Source organism: Heptranchias perlo, chromosome 37, assembly GCF_035084215.1.
Source record: "Heptranchias perlo isolate sHepPer1 chromosome 37, sHepPer1.hap1, whole genome shotgun sequence".
NCBI classification, from domain to species: Eukaryota; Metazoa; Chordata; class Chondrichthyes; order Hexanchiformes; family Hexanchidae; genus Heptranchias; species Heptranchias perlo.
In genome coordinates this window covers 17,061,795-17,081,942 of record NC_090361.1, presented here as the reverse complement: position 1 = coordinate 17,081,942, position 20,148 = coordinate 17,061,795, and the positions used below count along the sequence as shown (strand labels likewise).

General features: G+C 43.0%; 1 protein-coding gene across 1 annotated transcript in view; it reads right to left on the bottom strand.

The window, feature by feature from the left end:
* The window catches only part of LOC137304253 (patatin-like phospholipase domain-containing protein 6), a 150,344-nt gene that overhangs the window by 83,600 nt on the left and 46,596 nt on the right, over positions 1–20,148 (bottom strand). Inside the window, exons 12-13 of the mRNA XM_067972806.1 lie at positions 19,847–19,910; positions 15,761–15,929 (exon numbers count right to left, since the gene is read on the bottom strand). Of these exons, the coding sequence (XP_067828907.1) occupies positions 15,761–15,929; positions 19,847–19,910 (233 nt within the window). The remainder of the gene's footprint in view (positions 1–15,760; positions 15,930–19,846; positions 19,911–20,148) is intronic.

The window sequence follows — 20,148 nt, the reverse complement described above, 5'->3', positions numbered from 1 at the left end:
CTGTTAAGTGTGGAAGTGTTACTCAATTTTGAACGGAACTGTGCACTCTTGTAAAAGCAGTGAGCAGGAAGAGACATGATTTAACTGACTGATGCAAGGTGATGTGGTTTGAAGTGGTAGATAGAGAGCCAGATAGTCCTCGAAATAAAGATGACTACAACGTGCAATTCTATTATAGACAGCTAGGGTCGGCAGGTGAAGACCACTCTTTTGTTGGTAGACAGCATTCCACGGTTAACAAATATCCCTAAAGGTTCTTTACCCTACAGCTCAGGGAAGAATAAACCTATTTGCAAAGGGTATTGGTTACAAATTTCATAGGGCTACACAAGACATTCCCTGGTGTTTGGAGTCACTGGTCACTCCCGTAAATGGATCTCGTGTCCTCTACTATCTGGAGAGTACCCTGATGCCCACTATCTAATTAAATGATTGTGACTTGGCGAGAGAGAGAAAAGAGAGAGAAAGACTGACTCCTGCTGCAACTAGCTAACCCAGTACCCAGTACAGACTGGGAATCTTTACAGCTAAGCTACAGAAGATCTTCAACTAGCCATCAGAAACAGCCATGGGGTAATATTGATGCAAACATTTTTTTTTAACCTATGTAGGAATAAAGATGGCACATTTTAAATTTTCCAATGTATTCTTTATATTGTGCCTCAGTGCAGATCAAGTAAGTATTTGTCTATTATGTAGCACAGCTGGTTCCAAGTACAAAATGGGATTCTAGATGTTCAAATCTGCCTCTTTGACCAAGTTCCTAGTCACCCCATCTAATATCTCCTTCTTTTGCCTGATTATGCTTCTGTGAACTTGGGACATTGCCCTAAGTTAAAGGCTTAAAGATAATAAAAAAATAGGAGATGAGAGTAAAGGTCAGACCAGGATAACAAATAAAGATAACATGAACAGTCAAAGAACAAATACAGTTACAAAACAGAAGTGTAAAAGGAACTATTAAAGATGAATTAAACTGCCTGTACAGCAATGTACACAGCATCCAAAATAAAACCGGGGAACCGGAGGCAATAATCCAGTGAGGAACCAGATGTAGCAGCAATAACTGAAATGTGGCTACATAAAGAACAGAACTGGCAACTAAATAATGCAGGTTATAACATAATCAGAAATGATAGGGAAGGCAAAAGGGGTGTGTGTGGAGTAGCTGTACTAATTAGAGATAACAAAGGCAGTAGAAAAAAGGGACATAACTAAGAAGGATAGAAACAGAATCCATATGAATTGAAATAGAAGATAAGAAGGGATCGATCACACTAATGGAGTATAGTACAGACCAACTAATAGTGGAAAGGGGGTGGGGAGGAAGAAACATGGTAAGCAAATATGTGAAATGAGTAAAGGACATAGAATAATCATGGAAGATTTTAGACTATCCCCAAATAAACTGGCAAGAGGTAGGTAAAGGGGTACTGGCAATGGAGTTTTCACAATGTGCAGGACTCCTTTCTTACCCAGTATGTAAAAAGCCCGAGAGGAATCACTGCTGGATCTAGTAATGGGAAATGAACCACAACAGATGAGAAATAAGCATAGGGGAATGTCTAGGCAATAGTGATCATAACATAATAAGGTTTAAGATAAAGAGTGGGAAGAACATAAGTAAAACAAAGACCAAAGTAATAAATTGGAAAAAGCTAATTTTCAGTGGATGAGAATGGAACGAGGGAAAATAAACTAGAAAAATTTACTGATAAACAAAGAGATAGTACAACATTGGGAAACATTTAAAACGGTGATCGAGAATCCAGGAGAAATATATCCCACTAAAAAGCAAGAACAAACTAGCCAGTCATGATACACTATGGATGAATAAAGAAAAATGCATACTCTAAGTACACAGACAACAAAGGAGGATGACAAAAGGGAATATGAAAAGGTTAGGAAAGAAGTAAAAAAAAACAATTAGGAAAGCAACGAGAAACTACAAAAGTAAATTATCAAGGAATATAAAAAGAAATAGTAAAGTACTCTACAGACACAAATAGCAAAAGAAAAATCAGGATAGTGATAGGGCCACTAAGGGATGCACATGATAAACTCACAGGTAATAACTGCGAAATGGCAGAAAAATTAAATAATTACTTTGCCTCAGTATTTATCAGAAAGACCAACAAGGTGGGCATGACATTAGAAGAAGAGATCAAAAAGATATAAAGACATTTAAGATAGAGAGGGGGAGATAATTGATAAATTAATCAAACTTAGAAAATAAAACCTCTGCTCTGGATGGTTTGCATCCACGCATATTAAAAGTTAGGGAAGAGATACATATGTATAAAAAATCATTAGAAAAGGGAATAGTGCCAGAGGACTGGTGGACAGCTGATGTGATTCCTATATTTAAAAAGGGAGACAGAACAAGTCCAGGGAACTATAGACCAATTAGCTTAACGTCTGTGGTGGGAAAGATAATGGAATCTTTATTCAAAGATGTAATAGAAAAACATCTAGAAACCGAAAATATAATAAAGAACAGTCAACACGGATTTCAGAAGGGAAGTTCATACTTGACCAACCTTATTGAATTCTTTGAAGAAGTAACAGAAAGAGTAGACAAGGGTAACGCAATAGATGTAATGTATTTGGATTTTCAATCGGCCTTTGATAAGGTACTGGATAGTATTGTGGCATGGATGAGGGGGGAGGGAAATAGCCACCCAATTGAAGGGAAGTGAGACAGATGGTCAATACTGGTAGAAATTATGGGGAGTTCCTCAGAGCAAAGTCGTTGAAACATGTCAATTAACTAGTATTATCTAGATGCAAATTGGGTATCACTCAAGTCCGGGAAAATATACGTGAGAAGATAGTCCCGTTGACTGTTAAATTAGCCCTGACCTTATTACTGGCAAAGACAATCAGAGCAATCAAGTAAAGGGGAAGTAAACAAGGACACAGTAATCTGGGTAAGATCAAGTTTACTGGGAGGAATATCACACATAATTTAAATAAACAAAGACACAGCAATCTTTGTAAGGAAACAGCCATTTCAAAGCCAATTGTTTTTAACTAGTGTTTGAGTGGCGAACAAAGACACTCAGTCTATGAATATTAAATAGGTTTCGGTAGGCATGTCCAAGTACAAGGAAAGGTAACATCAAAAGACCATGCATTGCTGTTAGTTTGTAGTACAATACTGAAGGTGATGTCTCTACTGTACCCAGCGACAGACTGGAATTGAAGAATGCATATCTACGTTTGAATGTATTCTGTCTGTTCAATTGCTCTTCACGCCAAAATTAATAAAGGCGTGTAAGCCAAAAGACGAACTCACACTTTCTTAGACAAACAATTACTTGCAGCATTTAAGACGACTCTCGTACACGTATTATTTAACAGATAGACTCATGGCTAAGGTCAGAGCAGGTGGAGTGAGGGGACAAGTAGCTGAATGGATAGCAATCTGGCTACAAAACAGAGTAGGGGTTAAAGGTAGTTACTCAGACTGGCAAAAGGTGGGAAGTGGTGTTCCACAAGGATCGGTGCTAGGATCACTGTAGTTCATCATTTCGATAAATGATTTGGACTCAGGAATCGGAAATACAATTTCAAAATTTGCGAATGATACCAAATTGGGGGGTGTAATTAATACTGAGGAAAACTGTGACAAAACACAGGAAGACATTAATAAACTCGCACAATGGGTGTGTAATTGGCAAATGAATTTCTTTATAGATAAGAGATAATAAATGAGGTAGAGGAGCAAAGGGCTCTGGGGGTACAGATACACAAATCACTAAAAGTAGCCATGCAGGTTAATAAGGCCATTAAAAAGGCAAATCAAGCATTGGGGTTCATTTCTAGAGGGATAGAATTGAAAAGCAGCGAAGTTATGTTAAACTTGTAGAGAACCTTGATTGGACTACACTCGGGAGTATTGTGAACAGTTCTGGTCTCCATATTATAAAAAGGATATAGAGGCACTAGAGAAGGTGTAAAAAAGATTTACTGGGATGATACCAAAACCAGGCTGGGGCTCTTCTCTTTTCGAGAGAAAAGACGAGGGGTGACCCGATAGAGGTCTTTAAGATTATGAAGGGGTTTGATAGGGTAGACGTAGAGAAAATGTTTCCACTTGTGGGGGAGACCAAAATTAGAGGTTACAAATATAAGATAGTCACTAATAAATCAAATAAGGAATTCAGGAGAAAATTCTTTACCCAGAGTGGTTAGAATGTGGAACGAGTAGTTGAGGCAAATAGCATAAATGCATTTAAGGGGAAGCTAGATAAGCACATTAGGGAGAAAGGAATAGAAGGATATGCTGATAGGGATAGATGAAGTAGGGAGGGAGGAGGCTCATGTGGAGCACAAAGGCCGGCATAAGCCAGTGGGCCGAATGGCCTGTTCCTGTGCTGTAGACTCGATGTAACCATCAGATACAAACATTTCTCACAAACCACTTCTAAATAAGTGCACTATAACTGCATTACAAAAGATTGTTTAACTGAAAAAGAGGAACGCAGATTAGAAATAACTCATATCAGGAAGAATACAAAGTCTTTTCTCTTTATATGTGTGAATGCTATTGTGCAGTGTTTATAGAATGCAGGACAGCTCCTGGTTTCAGGGCTCCTTTATGAAGTCCTGCATTTACCCATTTCAGAGCAACAGGCACATGGCAGTGGGGCTGGATGATGCAGAGTGAAAGCACTGACTTGGCTGAACAGTACAGCGTGTGAACAGTTTCAGTTTTTCCATTTTATTTCAATTCCTGCACAGTACAGGTTGAATTAATAGTGGTCTGTGCAATATTTAGCAAAGTGGTACTGGAGAGAGTTCATCCAAAATAAAACCTTCCAACAAAAAACTGCTGCGTGCAAAAGATGCCGTGGCACCACTCAGTGCAGTACTGACGGAGTGTGGCACTGTCGGGTGAGACATTAAACCGAGGCCCCGTCTGCCCACTCAGGTGAATGTAGACGATCCAATACACTATTTGAAGATGACCAGGGGAGTTTTCCCAGTGCGTTGGGTGTCCTGGTCAACATTCATCCCTTGACAAATACCACTAAAAACTGATCAACAGGCCATTTATCTCATTACTGTTTGTAGGACCTTGTGGTATGCAAACTAGCTGCTGGATTTGCCTAGTAAACAACAGTGACTACACAAAATGTAATTCACTGGTGGTGAAACGTTTTGGGATGGTGTGGGATTGTGAAAGGCCTGAGAAAATTGCAAATTCTTTCTTTCTTGAAAGAGAACCTGGATACTGGAGACTATCGAATAGCAATCTAAAGGGAAAAAAACACAGTAAATACCTGGCCGAATAATAACCCAATCAGACTTTATAAACAATTCCTCCGTCTCATCTGTTCCGACAATGCCACCTTCCACACCAGTGCTTCCAATATGTCTTCCTTTTTCCTCAACCGAGGATTTCCCTCCGCTGTGGCCCACTTCTGCCTTCACCCTTCCCCACCCTCCCAGAACCATGATAAGGGTCTCCCTTGACCTCACCTTCTGCCCCACCAGCCTCCACATTCAATGCATCATCCTCCACCATTTCTGCCACCTCCAGCGTGATGTCAACACAAAACTCATCTTCCCCTCCCCTCCCTTTTCAGAATTCCGAAGGGACCACTCCCTCCGCGACACCCCGGTCCACTCTTCCATCACCCGCTCCCCTTCCCATGGCACCTTCCTGTGTGAGCGCCAGAGATGCGACACCTGCCCTTTCACCTCCTCCCTTCCCACTGTCCAGGGCCCCAAACACTCCTTCCAGGTGAAGCAGCGATTTACTTGTACTTCTTTCAATTTAGTGTACCGTATCTGCTGCTCACGATGCTGTCTCCTCTACATTAGAGGCCAAACGCAGACTGGACGATCGCTCTGCTGAACACCTCCGCTCAGTCCGATGCATGGCCCGGAGCTTCCGGTCGCTTGCCATTTTAACTCCCCGTCCCAGTCCCACTCTGACCTCGGCCTCCTACACTTCCAATGAAGTTCCACGGAAGCGCAAGGAATCTCATCGTTCGTTTAGTCACTCTACAAACTTCTGGCCTCAACATTGAGTTCAACAACTTTAGATCATAACCACCACTCCCATTTCCTTGTACAGCAGGTGTTGGTAATGATTCTGCTGTAACCATTATCAGCTCCCCAGGATCCAACTTTTGTTTCTTTACCTGTCCCATTACCACCTCTTTGCCTTACATCATCATCCTTTTTGTCATTTAATCACTTCTGCCCTCCACCCTATCAAAGACCTTCCCTTTTGTTCTTTCCTCCTCTCCCCCGCCCGACTCTGTAATTGCTTAAAAACTGTTAAATCTCCAACTTCTTCCAGTTCTGATGAGGTCCTCTACCTGAAATGTTAACTGTTTCTTTCTCCACAGATGCTGCCTGACTTGCTGAGCATTTCCAGCATCTTCTGTTTTTATTTCAGATTTCCAGCATGACGCAGTATTTTGCTATTGTTTTATAAAATATTAGTCAGCTTTACTTCCCATCCCCCCACTGGGACCATTTAATTTACCAGCTAGATAATCAATGCTGCTAAAATTCCACCGTCCTACAAGACTCTCACCGAGTAAAACTGGATTATACAGAAAAATTAATTTCTGATATTCATGGGAAAGACCAGATCATTGCCTCATTGCTAAAGGTGCTGTGTTAAGGTACACTAGGCTTTATCAAGGAGTTTAATGAGTTTAAGGAGAGGGGCTGAATTTTAAAAAAATTCATTCATGGAATGTGGGCGTCGCTGGCAAGGCCGGCATTTATTGCCCATCTCTAACGGCCCTCGAAAGGTGGTGGTGAGCTGCCTTTTTGAACCGCTGCAGTCCATGTGGTGAAGGTTCTCTCACAGTGCTGTTAGGTAGGGAGTTCCAGGATTATGACCAAGCAACGATGAAGGAACGGCGATATATTTCCAAGTCGGGATGGTGTGTGACTTGGAGGGGAACGTGCAGGTGGTGTTGTCCCCATGTGCCTGCTGCTCTTGTCCTTCTAGGTGGTAGAGGTCGCGGGTTTGGGAGGTGCTGTCGAAGAAGCCTTGGCGAGTTGCTGCAGTGCATCCTGTGGATGGTACACACTGCAGCCACTGTGCGCTGGTGGTGAAGGGAGTGAATGTTTAGGGTGGTGGATGGGGTGGCAATCAAGCGAGCTGCTTTGTCCTGGATGGTGTCGAGCTTCTTGAGTGTTTTTCAAGCTGCACTCATCCAGGCAAGTGGAGAGTATTCCCCACACTTCTGATTTGTGCCTTGTAGATGGTGGAAAGGCTTTGGGGAGTCAGGAGGTGAGTCACTCGCCGCAGAATACCCAGCCTCTGACCTGCTCTTGTAGCCACAGTATTTATGTGGCTGGTCCAGTTAAGTTTCTGGTCAATGGTGACCCCCAGGATGTTGATGGTGGGGGATTCGGCGATGGTAATGCCATTGAATGTCAAGGGGAGGTGGTTAGACTCTCTCTTGTTGGAGATGGTCATTGCCTGGCACTTGTCTGGTGCAAATGTTACTTGCCACTTGTCAGCCCAAGCCTGGATGTTGTCCAGGTCTTGCTGCATGCGGGCACGGACTGCTTCATTATCTGAGGAGGTGTGAATGGAACTGAACACTGTGCAGTCATCAGCGATCATCCCCATTTCTGACCTTATGATGGAGGAAAGGTCAATGATCAAGCAGCTGAAGATGGTTGGGCCCAGGACACTGCCCTGAGGAACTCCTGCAGCAATGCCCTGGGGCTGAGATGATTGGCCTCCAACACCACTACCACCTTCCTTTGTGCTCGGTATAACTCGGTCAAATGCTGCCTTGATGTTAAGGGCAGTCACTCTCACCTCACCTCTGGAATTCAGCTCTTTTGTCCATGTTTGGACCAAGGCTGTAATGAGGTCTGGAGCCGAGTGGTCCTAGCGGAACCCAAACTGAGCATTGGTGAGCAGGTTATTGGTGAGTAAGTGCCGCTTGATAGCACTGTCGACAACACCTTCCATCACTTTGCTGATGATTGAGAGTAGACTGATGGGATGGTAATAGGCCGGATTGGATTTGTCCTGCTTTTTGTGGACAGGACATACCTGGGCAATTTTCCACATTGTCGGGTAGATGCCAGTGTTCTAGCTGCACTGGAACAACTTGGCTAGAGGCACGGCTAGTTCTGGAGCACAAGTCTTCAGCACTACAGCCAGGATGTTTTCTGGGCCCATAGCCTTTGCTGTATCCAGCCGTTTCATGATATCATGTGGAATGAATTGAATTGGCTGAAGACTGTCTTCTGTGATGGTGGGGATCTCGGGGGGAGGCAGAGATGGATCATCCACTCGGCACTTCTGGCTGAAGATGGTTGCAAACGCTTCAGCCTTGTCTTTTGCACTCACGTGCTGGGCTCTGACTTCATTGAGGATGGGGATGTTCATAAAGCCTCCTCCTCCAGTTAGTTGTTTACCTGCCCACCACCATTTCACGACTGGATGTTGCAGGAGTGCAGAGTTTTGATCTGATCCATTAGTTGTGGGATCGCTTAGCTCAGTCTATAGCATCGCCTGCAATCCTGTGTTGTAGCTTCACCAGGTTGGCAGCTCATTTTTAGGTACGCCTGGTGCTGCTCCTGGCATGCTCTTCTACACTCCTCATTGAACCAGGGTTGATCCCCTGGCTGGTTGGTAATGGTAGAGTGAGGAATATGCTGGGCCATGAGGTTACAGATTTTGGTGGAATATAATTCTGCTGCTGCTTAAAGTAATGCTCAAAATACAGGGCTAATGCTTGCTGATAAATAAAACTCACTGATCCAATCATTTTCTTGAGGGTGAAAAGGGTACTTTTTTCCAGGGGTCTTCCACACCACACACTGAGTAGGAAGCCCCTTCCCAGGCTTTTGCCAATCCTTCTCCCCAGCTGAGGGGGTATGTGAAAGTGGCTGAGGCGACTGCCTCTGATTTTCATTCAATGGACTAGTGTTGCACTAAATGCTGTGTTTTCAACATATATTGAAAGTATAAAAAACTAGAAAGTAATAAATATCAGATACTGATTTTTTTTAAAAAGCAGCAAGTGAAGGGTTAAGTTACGAGGTGAGATTACACAAATTGGGGTTGTATTCTCTGGAGTTTCGAAGGTTAAGGGGTGATCTGATCGAAGTTTATAAGATATTAAGGGAAACGGATAGGGTGGATAGAGAGAAACTATTTCCGCTGGTTGGGGATTTTAAGAGTAGGGGGCACAGTCTAAAAATTAGAGCCAGACCTTTCAGGAGCGAGATTAGAAAACATTTCTGCGCACAAAGGGGTGTAGAAGTTTGGAACTCGCTTCCGCAAACGGCAATTGATACTAGCTCAATTGCTAAATTTAAATGTGAGATAGATAGCTTTTTGACAACCAAAGGTATTAAGGGATATGGGCCAAAGGCAGGTATCTGGAGTTAGATCACAGATCAGCCATGATCTTATCAAATGGCGGAGCAGGCACGAGGGGCTGAATGGCCTACTCCTGTTCCTATGTTCCTATGAAGGAAGAAAAAGTTGTGAAAGAACTTTAAAAATTGGTGTAAAATGACCTGGTGGTTTCAGACAGAGAGAATGGGGAATAAAGATGGCCAAGTCAAACTGGGCCATTCTCACCCATCACACCGTGCCTCGAGATAGCTGGCCTCCTTCGTTGTAAGAAAGAGCAAGAATGACCAAGGTGGTGACACAGACATCACAAAGCAGCACAACTCTGCTGTCCATTGTGCTGCAGTGGAAGCCACTGTAGCTAACCAATCTGAAAGATGACTTTCCAGAGCGTACTGAATTCTTTTGAATGTACCTCTGATATTTTTCTACATTAACAGTGCTATATAAAAGCAGATTATTGTTGTTGAATGTTCCGGAAGCCAAAGTTAGAATTCTCAGGTCTTCTCTAGGCATTCTCTCACATTCAGTGTCACCGGTCACTTCTGTAAGCAGACCCAGTGTCAGGGGGATGGGCACCAAGATGTAGCAATGGAAAGGAGAAACAAGGTGCATAAAGGTTTGGGAGAGAAAGATAGCAGTAGAGCAAGAAAAAGCACGGTATTAGGTGGGATCAGACTAAGAGACTAAGAGTACAAGAAAGTCTAAGAGCACGTGTGTAAACACACAAAACATGGTAAACAAGGTTGGTGAACTGCAGGCACAAATAGCCACATGGGATGTTGTGGCCATAACGGAGACCTGGCTCAAAAAAGGGCAGGATTGGGAACTAAATATTCCTGGATACAAGGTGTTCAGGAAAGATAGGGAAGGAAAGAAAGGAGGGGGAGGGTGGCAATATGGATTAAGGAGAATATTGCAGTACTAGAGAGAGAGGATGTCCTGGAGGGGTCAAGGACAGAATCTATTTGGTTAGAGTTAAGAAACAATTGAGGTGCCATTACACTACTGGGTGTATTCTATAGGCCACCAACTAGTCGGAAGGATATAGAGGAGCAAATTTGCAGGGAAGTTACAGAGAGGTGCAAAAGCCATAGAGTAGTGATAACTGGGGACTTCAACTATCCTAATATAGACTGGGATAGTAATAGTGTAAAGGGCAAAGAGGGGGAGGAATTTTTGAAGTGTGTTTCGGCAACCAGTACGTTTCCAGCCCAACGAGGAAGGAGGCATTGCTGGATTTGGTTTTGGGGAATGAGGTGGGTCAAGTGGAGCAAGTGTCAATGGGGGAACATTTATGGAGCAACATTTATAGTATCATAAGGTTTAGAATAGCTATGGTAAAGGACACAGGCCACTCTGGATGACAAAAGAGATAGAGAGTAAGCAGAAAAAAGGGGCGTATGTCAGATGTCAGGTTGATAATACAAGACAAGTGAGAACCAGGCTGAATATAGAAAGTTCAGAGGGGAAGTGAAAAAGGAAACAAGAGGGGCAAAGAGAGAGTATGGGAATAGACTGGAAACTAACATAAAAGGGAATCCAAAAGTCTTCTATAGGCATATAAATAGTAAACGGGTATAAGAGGAGGGGTGGGGCCGATTGGGGACCAAAAAGGAGATCTACTCATGGAGGCTGAGGGCATGGCCGAGGTACTAAATCATAGAAAGGTTACAGCACGGAAGGAGGCCATTCGGCCCGTCGAGTCCGTGCCGGCTCCATGCAAGAACAATCCAGCTAGTCCCACTCCCCCGCCCTATCCCCATAATCCTGCAAATCTTTTTCTTTCAAGTACTTATCCAATTCCCTTTTGAAAGCCATGATTGAATCTGTCTCCACCGCCCCCTCAGACAATGCATTCCAGATCGTAACCACTCGCTGGGTAAAAAAGTTATTCCTCATATCACCTTTGGTTCTGAGTACTTTGCATCTGTCTTTATCAAGAAAGAAGATGTTGCCAGAGTCTCAGTAAAGGAAGACGTAATTGAGATACTGGATGGGCTAAAAATTGATAAAGAGGACATACTGGAAAGGCTGGCTGTACTTCAAGTAGATAAGTCACCCAGTCCAGATGGGATGCAGCCTAGCTTGCTTTGGGAACGAAGAGTGGAAATTGCGGAGGTACCGGCCATAATCTTCCAAACATCCTTAGATACGGGGGTGGTGCCAGAGGATTGGAGAATTGCAGATGTTACACCCTTGTTCAAAAAAGGGCGTAAGGATAAACCCAGCAACTACAGGCCAGTCAGTTTAACCTCAGTGATGGGGAAACTTCTAGAAACAATAATCTGGGACAGGATTAACAGTCACTTGGACAAGTGTGGATTGATTAGGGAAAGCCAGCATGGATTTGTTAAAGGAAATCGTGTTTAACTAACTTGATTGAGTTTTTTGATGGGATATCAGCGGGGTTAGAGGAGGGCAATGCAGATGATGCTGTGTATATGAACTTTCAAAAGGCGTTTGATAAAGTGCCGCATAATAGGCTTGTCATCAAGACTGAAGCCCATGGAAAAGGGGCAGTCGCAGCAAGGATACAGAATCGGCTAAGGGACAGGAAACAGAGAATAGCGGTGAACAGTTGTTTTTCGGACTGGAGGGAGGTGTACAGTGGTTTTCCCCGGGGTGGGTACGAGGACCACTGCTTTTCTTGATATATATTAATGACTTGGACTTGGGTGTACAGGGTACAATTTCCAAATTTGCAGATGACAAAACTTGGAAGGGTAGTGAACAGTGAGGAGGATAGTGATAGACTTCAAGAGGATACAGACAGGCTGGTGTCATGGGCAGACATGTTGCAGATGAAATTTAACGCAGAAAAATGAGGTGATACATTTTGGTAGGAAGAATGAGGAGAGGCAATATAAACTAGAGGGCACAATTCGAAAAGGGGAAAAGAAACAGAGAGATCTGGGGGTATATGTGCACAAATCATTGAAGGTGGCAGGGCAGGTTGAGAAAGCGGTTAAAAAAGCATTCAGGATCCTGGGCTTTATAAATAGAGGCACAGAGTACAAAAGTATGGAAGTCAAGGTGAACTTTTATAAAACACTGGTTTGGCCAAAACTGGAGTATTGTGTCCCGTTCCGGGCACTGCACTTTAGGCAAGATGTGAAGGCCTTAGAGAGTGCAGAAGAGATTTACTAGAATGATTCCAGGGATGAGGGACTTTAGTTACGTGGATAGACTGGAGAAGCTGGGGTTGTTCTCCTTGGAACAGACAGTTGAGAGGAGATTTGATGGTGGTATTCAAAATCATGAAGGGTCCAGACAGAGTAGATAGAGAGAAACTGTTCCCATTGGCGGAAGGGTCAAGAACCAGAGGACACAGATTTAAGGTGACTGGCAAAAGAACCAAGGGTGACATGAGGAAAAACTTTTTTACACAGCGAGTGGTTAGGATCTGGAATGCACTGTCCGAGGGGGTGGTGGAGGCAGATTCAATCATGGCCTTCAAAAGGGAACTGGATAAGTACTTGAAAGGAAAAAATTTGCAGGGCTACGGGGATAGGGTGGGGGAGTGGGACTAGCTGGATTTCTGTTACAGAGAGCCGACATGGATTCGATGGGCCGAATAGCCTCCTTCTGTGCTGTAATCATTCTATGATTCTATTATCTAGTTAAACGATTGCATGACCAGAGGACCATAGCAACAAGACCCCGCTGTATCTTTCCGAAGGCTGACTGATAGTTGGAATGCCAGACATCACAACTAATGGTCGTAAGAACAAAAGAAATAGGAGCAGGAGTAGTCGAGCCTGCTCTGCCATTCAATCAGATCATGGCTGATCTTCGACCTCAACTCCACTTTCCCCACCTGATGCCCAAATCCCTCGACTTCTCGAGTCCAAAAATCTATCCATCTCAGCCTTGAATATATTCAATAACTCAGCATCCACAGCCCTCTGAGGTAGAGAATTCCAAAGATTTACAACCCTCTGAGTGAAGAAATTCCTCCACGTCTCAGTCTTAAATGGCCGCCCCTTTATCCTGCGACTATGCCCCCTAGTTCTGGACTCCCCAGCCAGAAGAAATAATCTCTCAGCATCTACCGTCAAGCCACCTCAGAATCTTATATGTTTTAATGAGATCACCTCTCATTCTACTAAATTGCGGAGAGTATAGGCCCATTCTACTCAATCTCTCTTCATTGGACAACCCTCTCATCCCAGGAATTAATCTAGTGGACTTTTGTTGCACCGCCAAGGCAAATATATCCTGCATTAGATAAGACCAAAACTGTATGCAGTACTCCAGGTGAGGTCTCATCAAAGCCCCGTACAACTGTAAGACTTCCCTACTCTTATACTCCAACCGCCTTGCAATAAAGGCCAACATGCCATTTGCTTTCCTAATTGCTTGCTGTACCTGCATACTAACCTTTTGTGTTTCTTCTACAAGGACACCAACATTTAATAGTTTCTCACCATTTAAAAAATATTATGTTTTTCTATTCTTCCTACCAAAGTGAATAATATCACATCTCCCCACATTATACTCCATCTGCCACCTCTTGCCCACTCACTTAATCTGTCTATATCCCTTTGCAGACTCTGTGTCCTCCTCACAGCTTACTTTCCCACCTAGCTTTGTATCATCAGCAAACTTGGATACATTACACTCGGTCCTGTTAGCGTAAAATTTGGGCTGTTGGGTTAAAGGCAACGATGAAGTGACTATTGGGTACATGGCGGTGGTCATTACCCTAAAACCACACTGAAATGCGCTTTGTGTAGATTAGACTAACCCTAATTAAAGCTTAAACATAACAATTGACTACTAACAAAATGGACACTACTAAACAAAATGGATTCTGTGACTGTGGGAAAGACAGTTAAAAGTGCTGAGTTTAAAACTGACTTACAGTCTGGGAATACAAAAGACATTTCACAACGAACTGATAAAACTATAGAACCAGACTGCGTGAAACAAAGGCATACTGTCTTAAGGTGATAACAGTTGTTTTAATTTGATTGGTTAATATGTAAGCAGTCCGTTGTTGCCATGCGGGCTTAATTGGTTAATGTGTGTAATCAAGATTAATGATGTAAAAGCTACTGAAAGTCTGTATTTTAAAGGTATAAAAAGCATGACAACCATTTTGAAGTTGAGGAGGTAGTTGCGATACTGCGGAGTGTCCAGTTCTTCTCCCAAAGTACTTTGTCCAATAAACTGCATGTTGAATCCTAAAGTCTGACTCCGAGTGGTGATTTTCCCACAACAGTCCCTTCATTCAAGTCATTAATATAGATTGTAAATGGCTGAGGCCCAAGCACTGATCCTTGCACCACCCCACTAGTTACAGCCTGCCAACCTGAAAATGATCCGTTTATCCTTACTCTCTGTTTTCTGCCCGTTGATCAATCCTCTACCTATGTTAACATATTACCCCCAACACCATGAGCCCTTACCTTGTGTAACAACCTCTCACGTGGCACCTTATCAAATGCCTTTTGAAAATCCAAATATATTACATCCACTAGTTCCCCTTTAACTACCCTGCTAGTTACATCCTCAAAAAACTGATGGTTTTATGAAAGGGAAATCATGTTTGACAAATCTATGTTAACTCTGCCTAATCATATGATTTTCTAAGTGCTCTGTTACCACTTCCTTAATAATGGATTCCAGCATTTTCCCAATGACCGATATCAGGATAACTGGCCTGTAGTTCCCTGTTTTTTCTCTCCCTCCTTTCTTGAATAGTGGGGTTACATTTGCTACCTTCCAGTCCACTGGGACCGTTCCAGAATCTAGGGAATTTTGGAAGATCATAACCAATGCATCCACTATCTCGGCAGCCACCTCTTTTAGAGCCCTAGGATATAGGCCATCACATCCAGGGGATTTGTCAGCTTTTAGTCCTATTAGTTTGTCCAGTACTTTTTCTCCAGTGATATTAATTGTTTTACGTTCCTCACTCTCATTTACCCCTTGGTTCCCCACTATTTTTCGTATGCTTTTGTTGAAATCAATATCTCAGATAGGCAGGGTCTCTATGGGAGTTGACCCTCTGAGCTGAATCTAACATAACAGCAACATCTTAATATAAATTAAACCAAAATTTCTTCCAGGCCAAATAGGTAAATATCTCAAAGTGTTACAGAGCACCGTTCCGAAAAATGCCCAATTTGTAGATGCCAGCAGGCTACCTAGTTCCTCCCCAAGTGGTTGGGAATTATATCTTTTCTGTGTTTGTGGACATTTACTTCCATTTTCCACAGTTCTGTTTCCCTACCCTTCCCCAGCTATGACAGCTAGTGGGTTCTCTTCAGTCAGTTACATCAAACTGCTGACAACCACTGCAGTGGACCAACCAAACACACACACGTCTTTACAGGTTACAGGGAATCAACCACTTTTGGTGAATAAATGATACGCAAAGTTTCACGCTACCTGTCCCAAGGTGGGCTCCTGATCTCCCAATCCCACTATCAGGATGCAGTCAGCTTGTCGAATACAGCGTTGGGTCCAAGGTGTCATGCTGTAGTCAGTCTGGTACAACACAATCCGATGGATGTCCTCTTGCTGGGCCAGCCAGCCCGAGAGACGGTATTCGTGGATGCTACAAAAGGGAACAAAAAGCACAGGTTGCTCAGTGCAGTGACGGTAACAGCACGACCTGCTTTACATGCCAACTGTACAAAGCGTTCCGAGAGCAAGTGTGGAGAGACAACAGACCAGCGGGAGAGCACTGGGCTCTGACGCTTGGGGCTCAAGTTGGAATCGGCAACTCCCAATCACAAAGGGCACTAACCCCACAGAAAACCTTCTCCAATCTCAACCAGGGATGGACGACTACACAGGGGAGACTCGGACATTACAAGTTATCCTCATTAATACATAAAATATAAAAAAGCCTAAACAGTGTAAACCAAAGCTAATATGAATAAATCACACAACTCATTGGGATAAGCCACATTTAATGCGGTGGGGGGGGGGGGAAGATTGCTCCTTTAAGCGAGCAGGCAATAGTGATTATATCATTATGCATTATTTATTACATAATATATATTATGCATGCCACTAGCATTTTAGTGGAGAATATTGGTGGGGGCACTGACAGTAAAGTGAAATGATGGGTGAATATAGTTTTTGTACTGTGTCCATTTGAACTGTGAAAAATACGCAGTTCAATTTTACTTTTGTCTTTCCGAACTTGTACTGCATCTGGAATGGTCTTTTCATGATCAGTACGACCATTGTGTTATGAGGCAGAATAGGGAAATTATGGAGGTTACGAAGACTATTTGCTTTCTGAAGGGTGACTGTTCTGTCGCTGGAACAATCACTTTGATAGCAGACGAAGGTGGACATAAGGCTACTGTAAAGGGAGAAATTTCCGGATTGACTCCTGGAAAGCGTGGGTTTCACATGCACACCTTTGCAGACATTTCTGATGGCTGTGGCAATGCAGGACCTCTTTTCAACCCCTGTAATGTAACGCATGGTGCACCACAAGATAAAGAGAGACATAAAGAGAGTGACCTGGGCAACTTAGAAGTTGATGAAAATGGTACAGCCTGTTTTGAAACAAAGGACCGACTTCTTCGCCTGTCAAGAAAGCATTCAATTCTTGGGCGTACAATGGTGGTTCATGAGAAGGAAGATGACCTGGGCAGAGGTAATGATAAGGAGAGTCTTGAATCAGGAAACCACGGAGCAGGTGTAGTTTAGGGTGTGATCGGAATAAACGAAGACACCAAGTAAATATGTAGCACAAATTCTAATTAGGGGCACTGTACTGATTTCATAGTCCTAAATCTGCAGTCCTTGTTATTGAATAGCAATTGATTCAAAATTACATAAAGTTAATTTTGCATTGTTTATAGCAACATGCATGCAATTGTCCACTGTACGTCAGGAACTTCATCATCGGGGCCTGTTTTAAAAGTCAGTAAGTTTAAAAAAATTGGGGTCAACTTCAACATCCTTTTCATTTTTTCCAACAGGTTTTTTTTACTTTAACATTGAATATTGACATCAAAGAATGACTTGGATGAGTTACTGAGCCTAGCAGTACTGAGCCTAGTATTGACATAACAAAGCTAAAACTAAAGCAACCTAGATTAATGATGGTATCAATTAACCTGGCACAGGCACGATGGGCCAAATGGCCACCTTCTATGCTGTATCACTCTATGGGCTTTTAGTTAGCATGAAGTACTGGTTGTTACATCAATGGTAATGGAGTGGGAGCGATGGTAAGAGTGTCTCACAAGAAGCAGATTGCACAATATGACAACAGATTGGCTATAGTGATTTATTTCCTCTATTGTATCAAGTTTGGATAATTTAAAAAACGAACCGTAAGAGTTAAAAACACAATTTTGGTCAACCATAACAAGCAGATCTTCATGGTGCAATGTTATACGTGAATGCAAGTCCACTACGTCCACCCCTGCAGTTCCGATTCCCAGCCAAGAGTAAAGACATGACCAATTCCCTTCCTTCTATTTCACATCAAACACCCTCCCGAGGACATGTGGGTGGTCACAGTACCAATTTGAGCAACAGGCACAAGGAGTGACGCTGTAGGTAAAATAAAGCACTTCTCGTCCTGTGACAAACGAGGACATTTTTTTGTCTTATTTTCATACATTGTTTTAAAATGGAAGCGTCTTCCCTTACCAAACTTTGGGAGACAAGATGTCTAAGGGGCAGAGGCCAGGTTGAATGAACTGGAAATTAGTGAGCTTACAGAAGCTTTGCTTTAGGTGTGAATTGAATTATACGTGGTTAAAGAATTTAGAAGCTATGCAAAATCTGTACAACATGGGAAAATCCAATCAGTACAATAATACCTTCACCATTACATCTTTAGTCAGGAATGATTGAACTGTCCTCAGGATCCTTTGTTTTGAAATAATTACAAGAGAATTTTGTCACGTCATCACTCCTGACTGGAGATCTGAAATCCATGGGTGGACTCGAAGTTAATTTTATCCATGTACAAAATCGGGTTATGAAGGTCTACAAAAGACTGCTCCATCCCAAAGTCGGGTTACTGATCTCACTGTAAAAATATGTTCTTTATAAAAAAAAAGCACATAATCCCGTGTGGACTGATACTATTTTTATTGTTTTGAAGTATTGTATTCTCAGGGTCAGCCACGGCACAGTGGGTAGCTCTCTCACCTCTGAGTCAGAAGGTCGTGGGTTCAAGTCCCACTCCAGAGACTTGAGCACAAAATCCAGGCTGACACTTCAGTGCAGTACTGAGGGAGCGCTGCACTGTTGGAGGTGCCGTCTTTTGGATCAGACGTTAAACTGAGGCCCCGTCTGCCCTCTCAGGTGGACGTAAAAGATCGCAAGGCACTATTTGAAGAAGAGCAGGGGTGTTCTCCCGGAGTCCTGGTCAATATTTATCCCTCAACCAACATCACTAAAACAGATGATCTGGTCATTTATTTCATTGCTGTTTGTGGGATCTTGCTGTGCGCAAATTGGCTGCCGCATTTCCTACATTACAACAGTGACTACACTTCAAAAATACTTCAATGGCTGTAAAGCGCTTTGGGGCATCCTGAGGTTGTGAAAGGCACTATATAGACCACCACTTTATTTAGTATCATGATGTGCCTCACTGATTCTGGGTATTATTTAACATGTAAACAAATCTAATTAGCTTTAGCCTGTATGCAATGGTTAGATAGGTTGCTTCTTCCTGCCTTCTGATAGTCAGAGAAACGTGGTGGGCAAGCCATGTGATCTCCAGTGGTCGATAAACCAATTGGGGTAAATGTTAATCCTGGGCACGCTAACGCAGACATGACAGGTTTTGTATCACAAAAGACTCATCATGCCTATGGAACACAAGTCAAGCATATTGGCAGAAGACGTGAACTGTAACATGCATCATTAGATTTGCATTGACATGTTTATGGAAAGTATGCAACTCTGGCACTCCCAGGCACCATGGAAACGAGAACTGAACTTATAATGAGTCTCTTTGGTGGCATCACTCACTAACGCAGACTCCATTTCCCATTCCAATCAGTTACGACTGGAGGCATTGCCCTCCAAGGCGGTGTGGTTGTCTACCCCTGGTTGTTAGTGTATATAATAGCATGGCAATGGTTCAGGAGCAGGGACCCACCTGGTGATGAAACACTTGGGCAAGGAGGTTCAACGAAAAGGAAATCAAAATTCCCCCAGGAGAAACCTGGCACCAGGAGGACTGCAGTCCCTCCCGTGTCTGCCGAGAGGAAACACAATGATTACAGTGAGGGCGAATCAACCATCTCGGACACACCTCGGGGAATCACGTAGGATTCAGCTGCAGCATTTTATTAAATTATGGATAAAATTATATTGGGATAGCATTGCCCACCAATAACCTAATAAATTGATAACTATTAGACCGTCAGTACCTAAAATCTGATCTCACCAGATATCAACTAAACCCCAATTTCTAGCTGCAGTGTTGGGAGTATTCTCAAACAGCATTATATTATATATGTTCTTATACAACACTCTTACCTGTCCAGTGCTGATGCACCCAGGCGTTGCCGAATGATATCACTAGTCATCAGCAGTGTGGGGCCTATCAAGTTACAAAGACAGCGGTTCAGAGTAATTGTTAATGTCAACGTACGCACTAACTCTTTAGGTTAAATGGTACAAACAATCTTCGGTCAAAGCAATTAACTGGCCTGACATTACATCAATGGACGGCAGAGTGTTAATTCCAGGAGTTGATCATAACTAGTTCAATTGCCAGCTAAACTGGGCAAATCAGGAAAAATCTCAGGTTCAATCGGAGGTCTGTGCGGAGTTAGCTG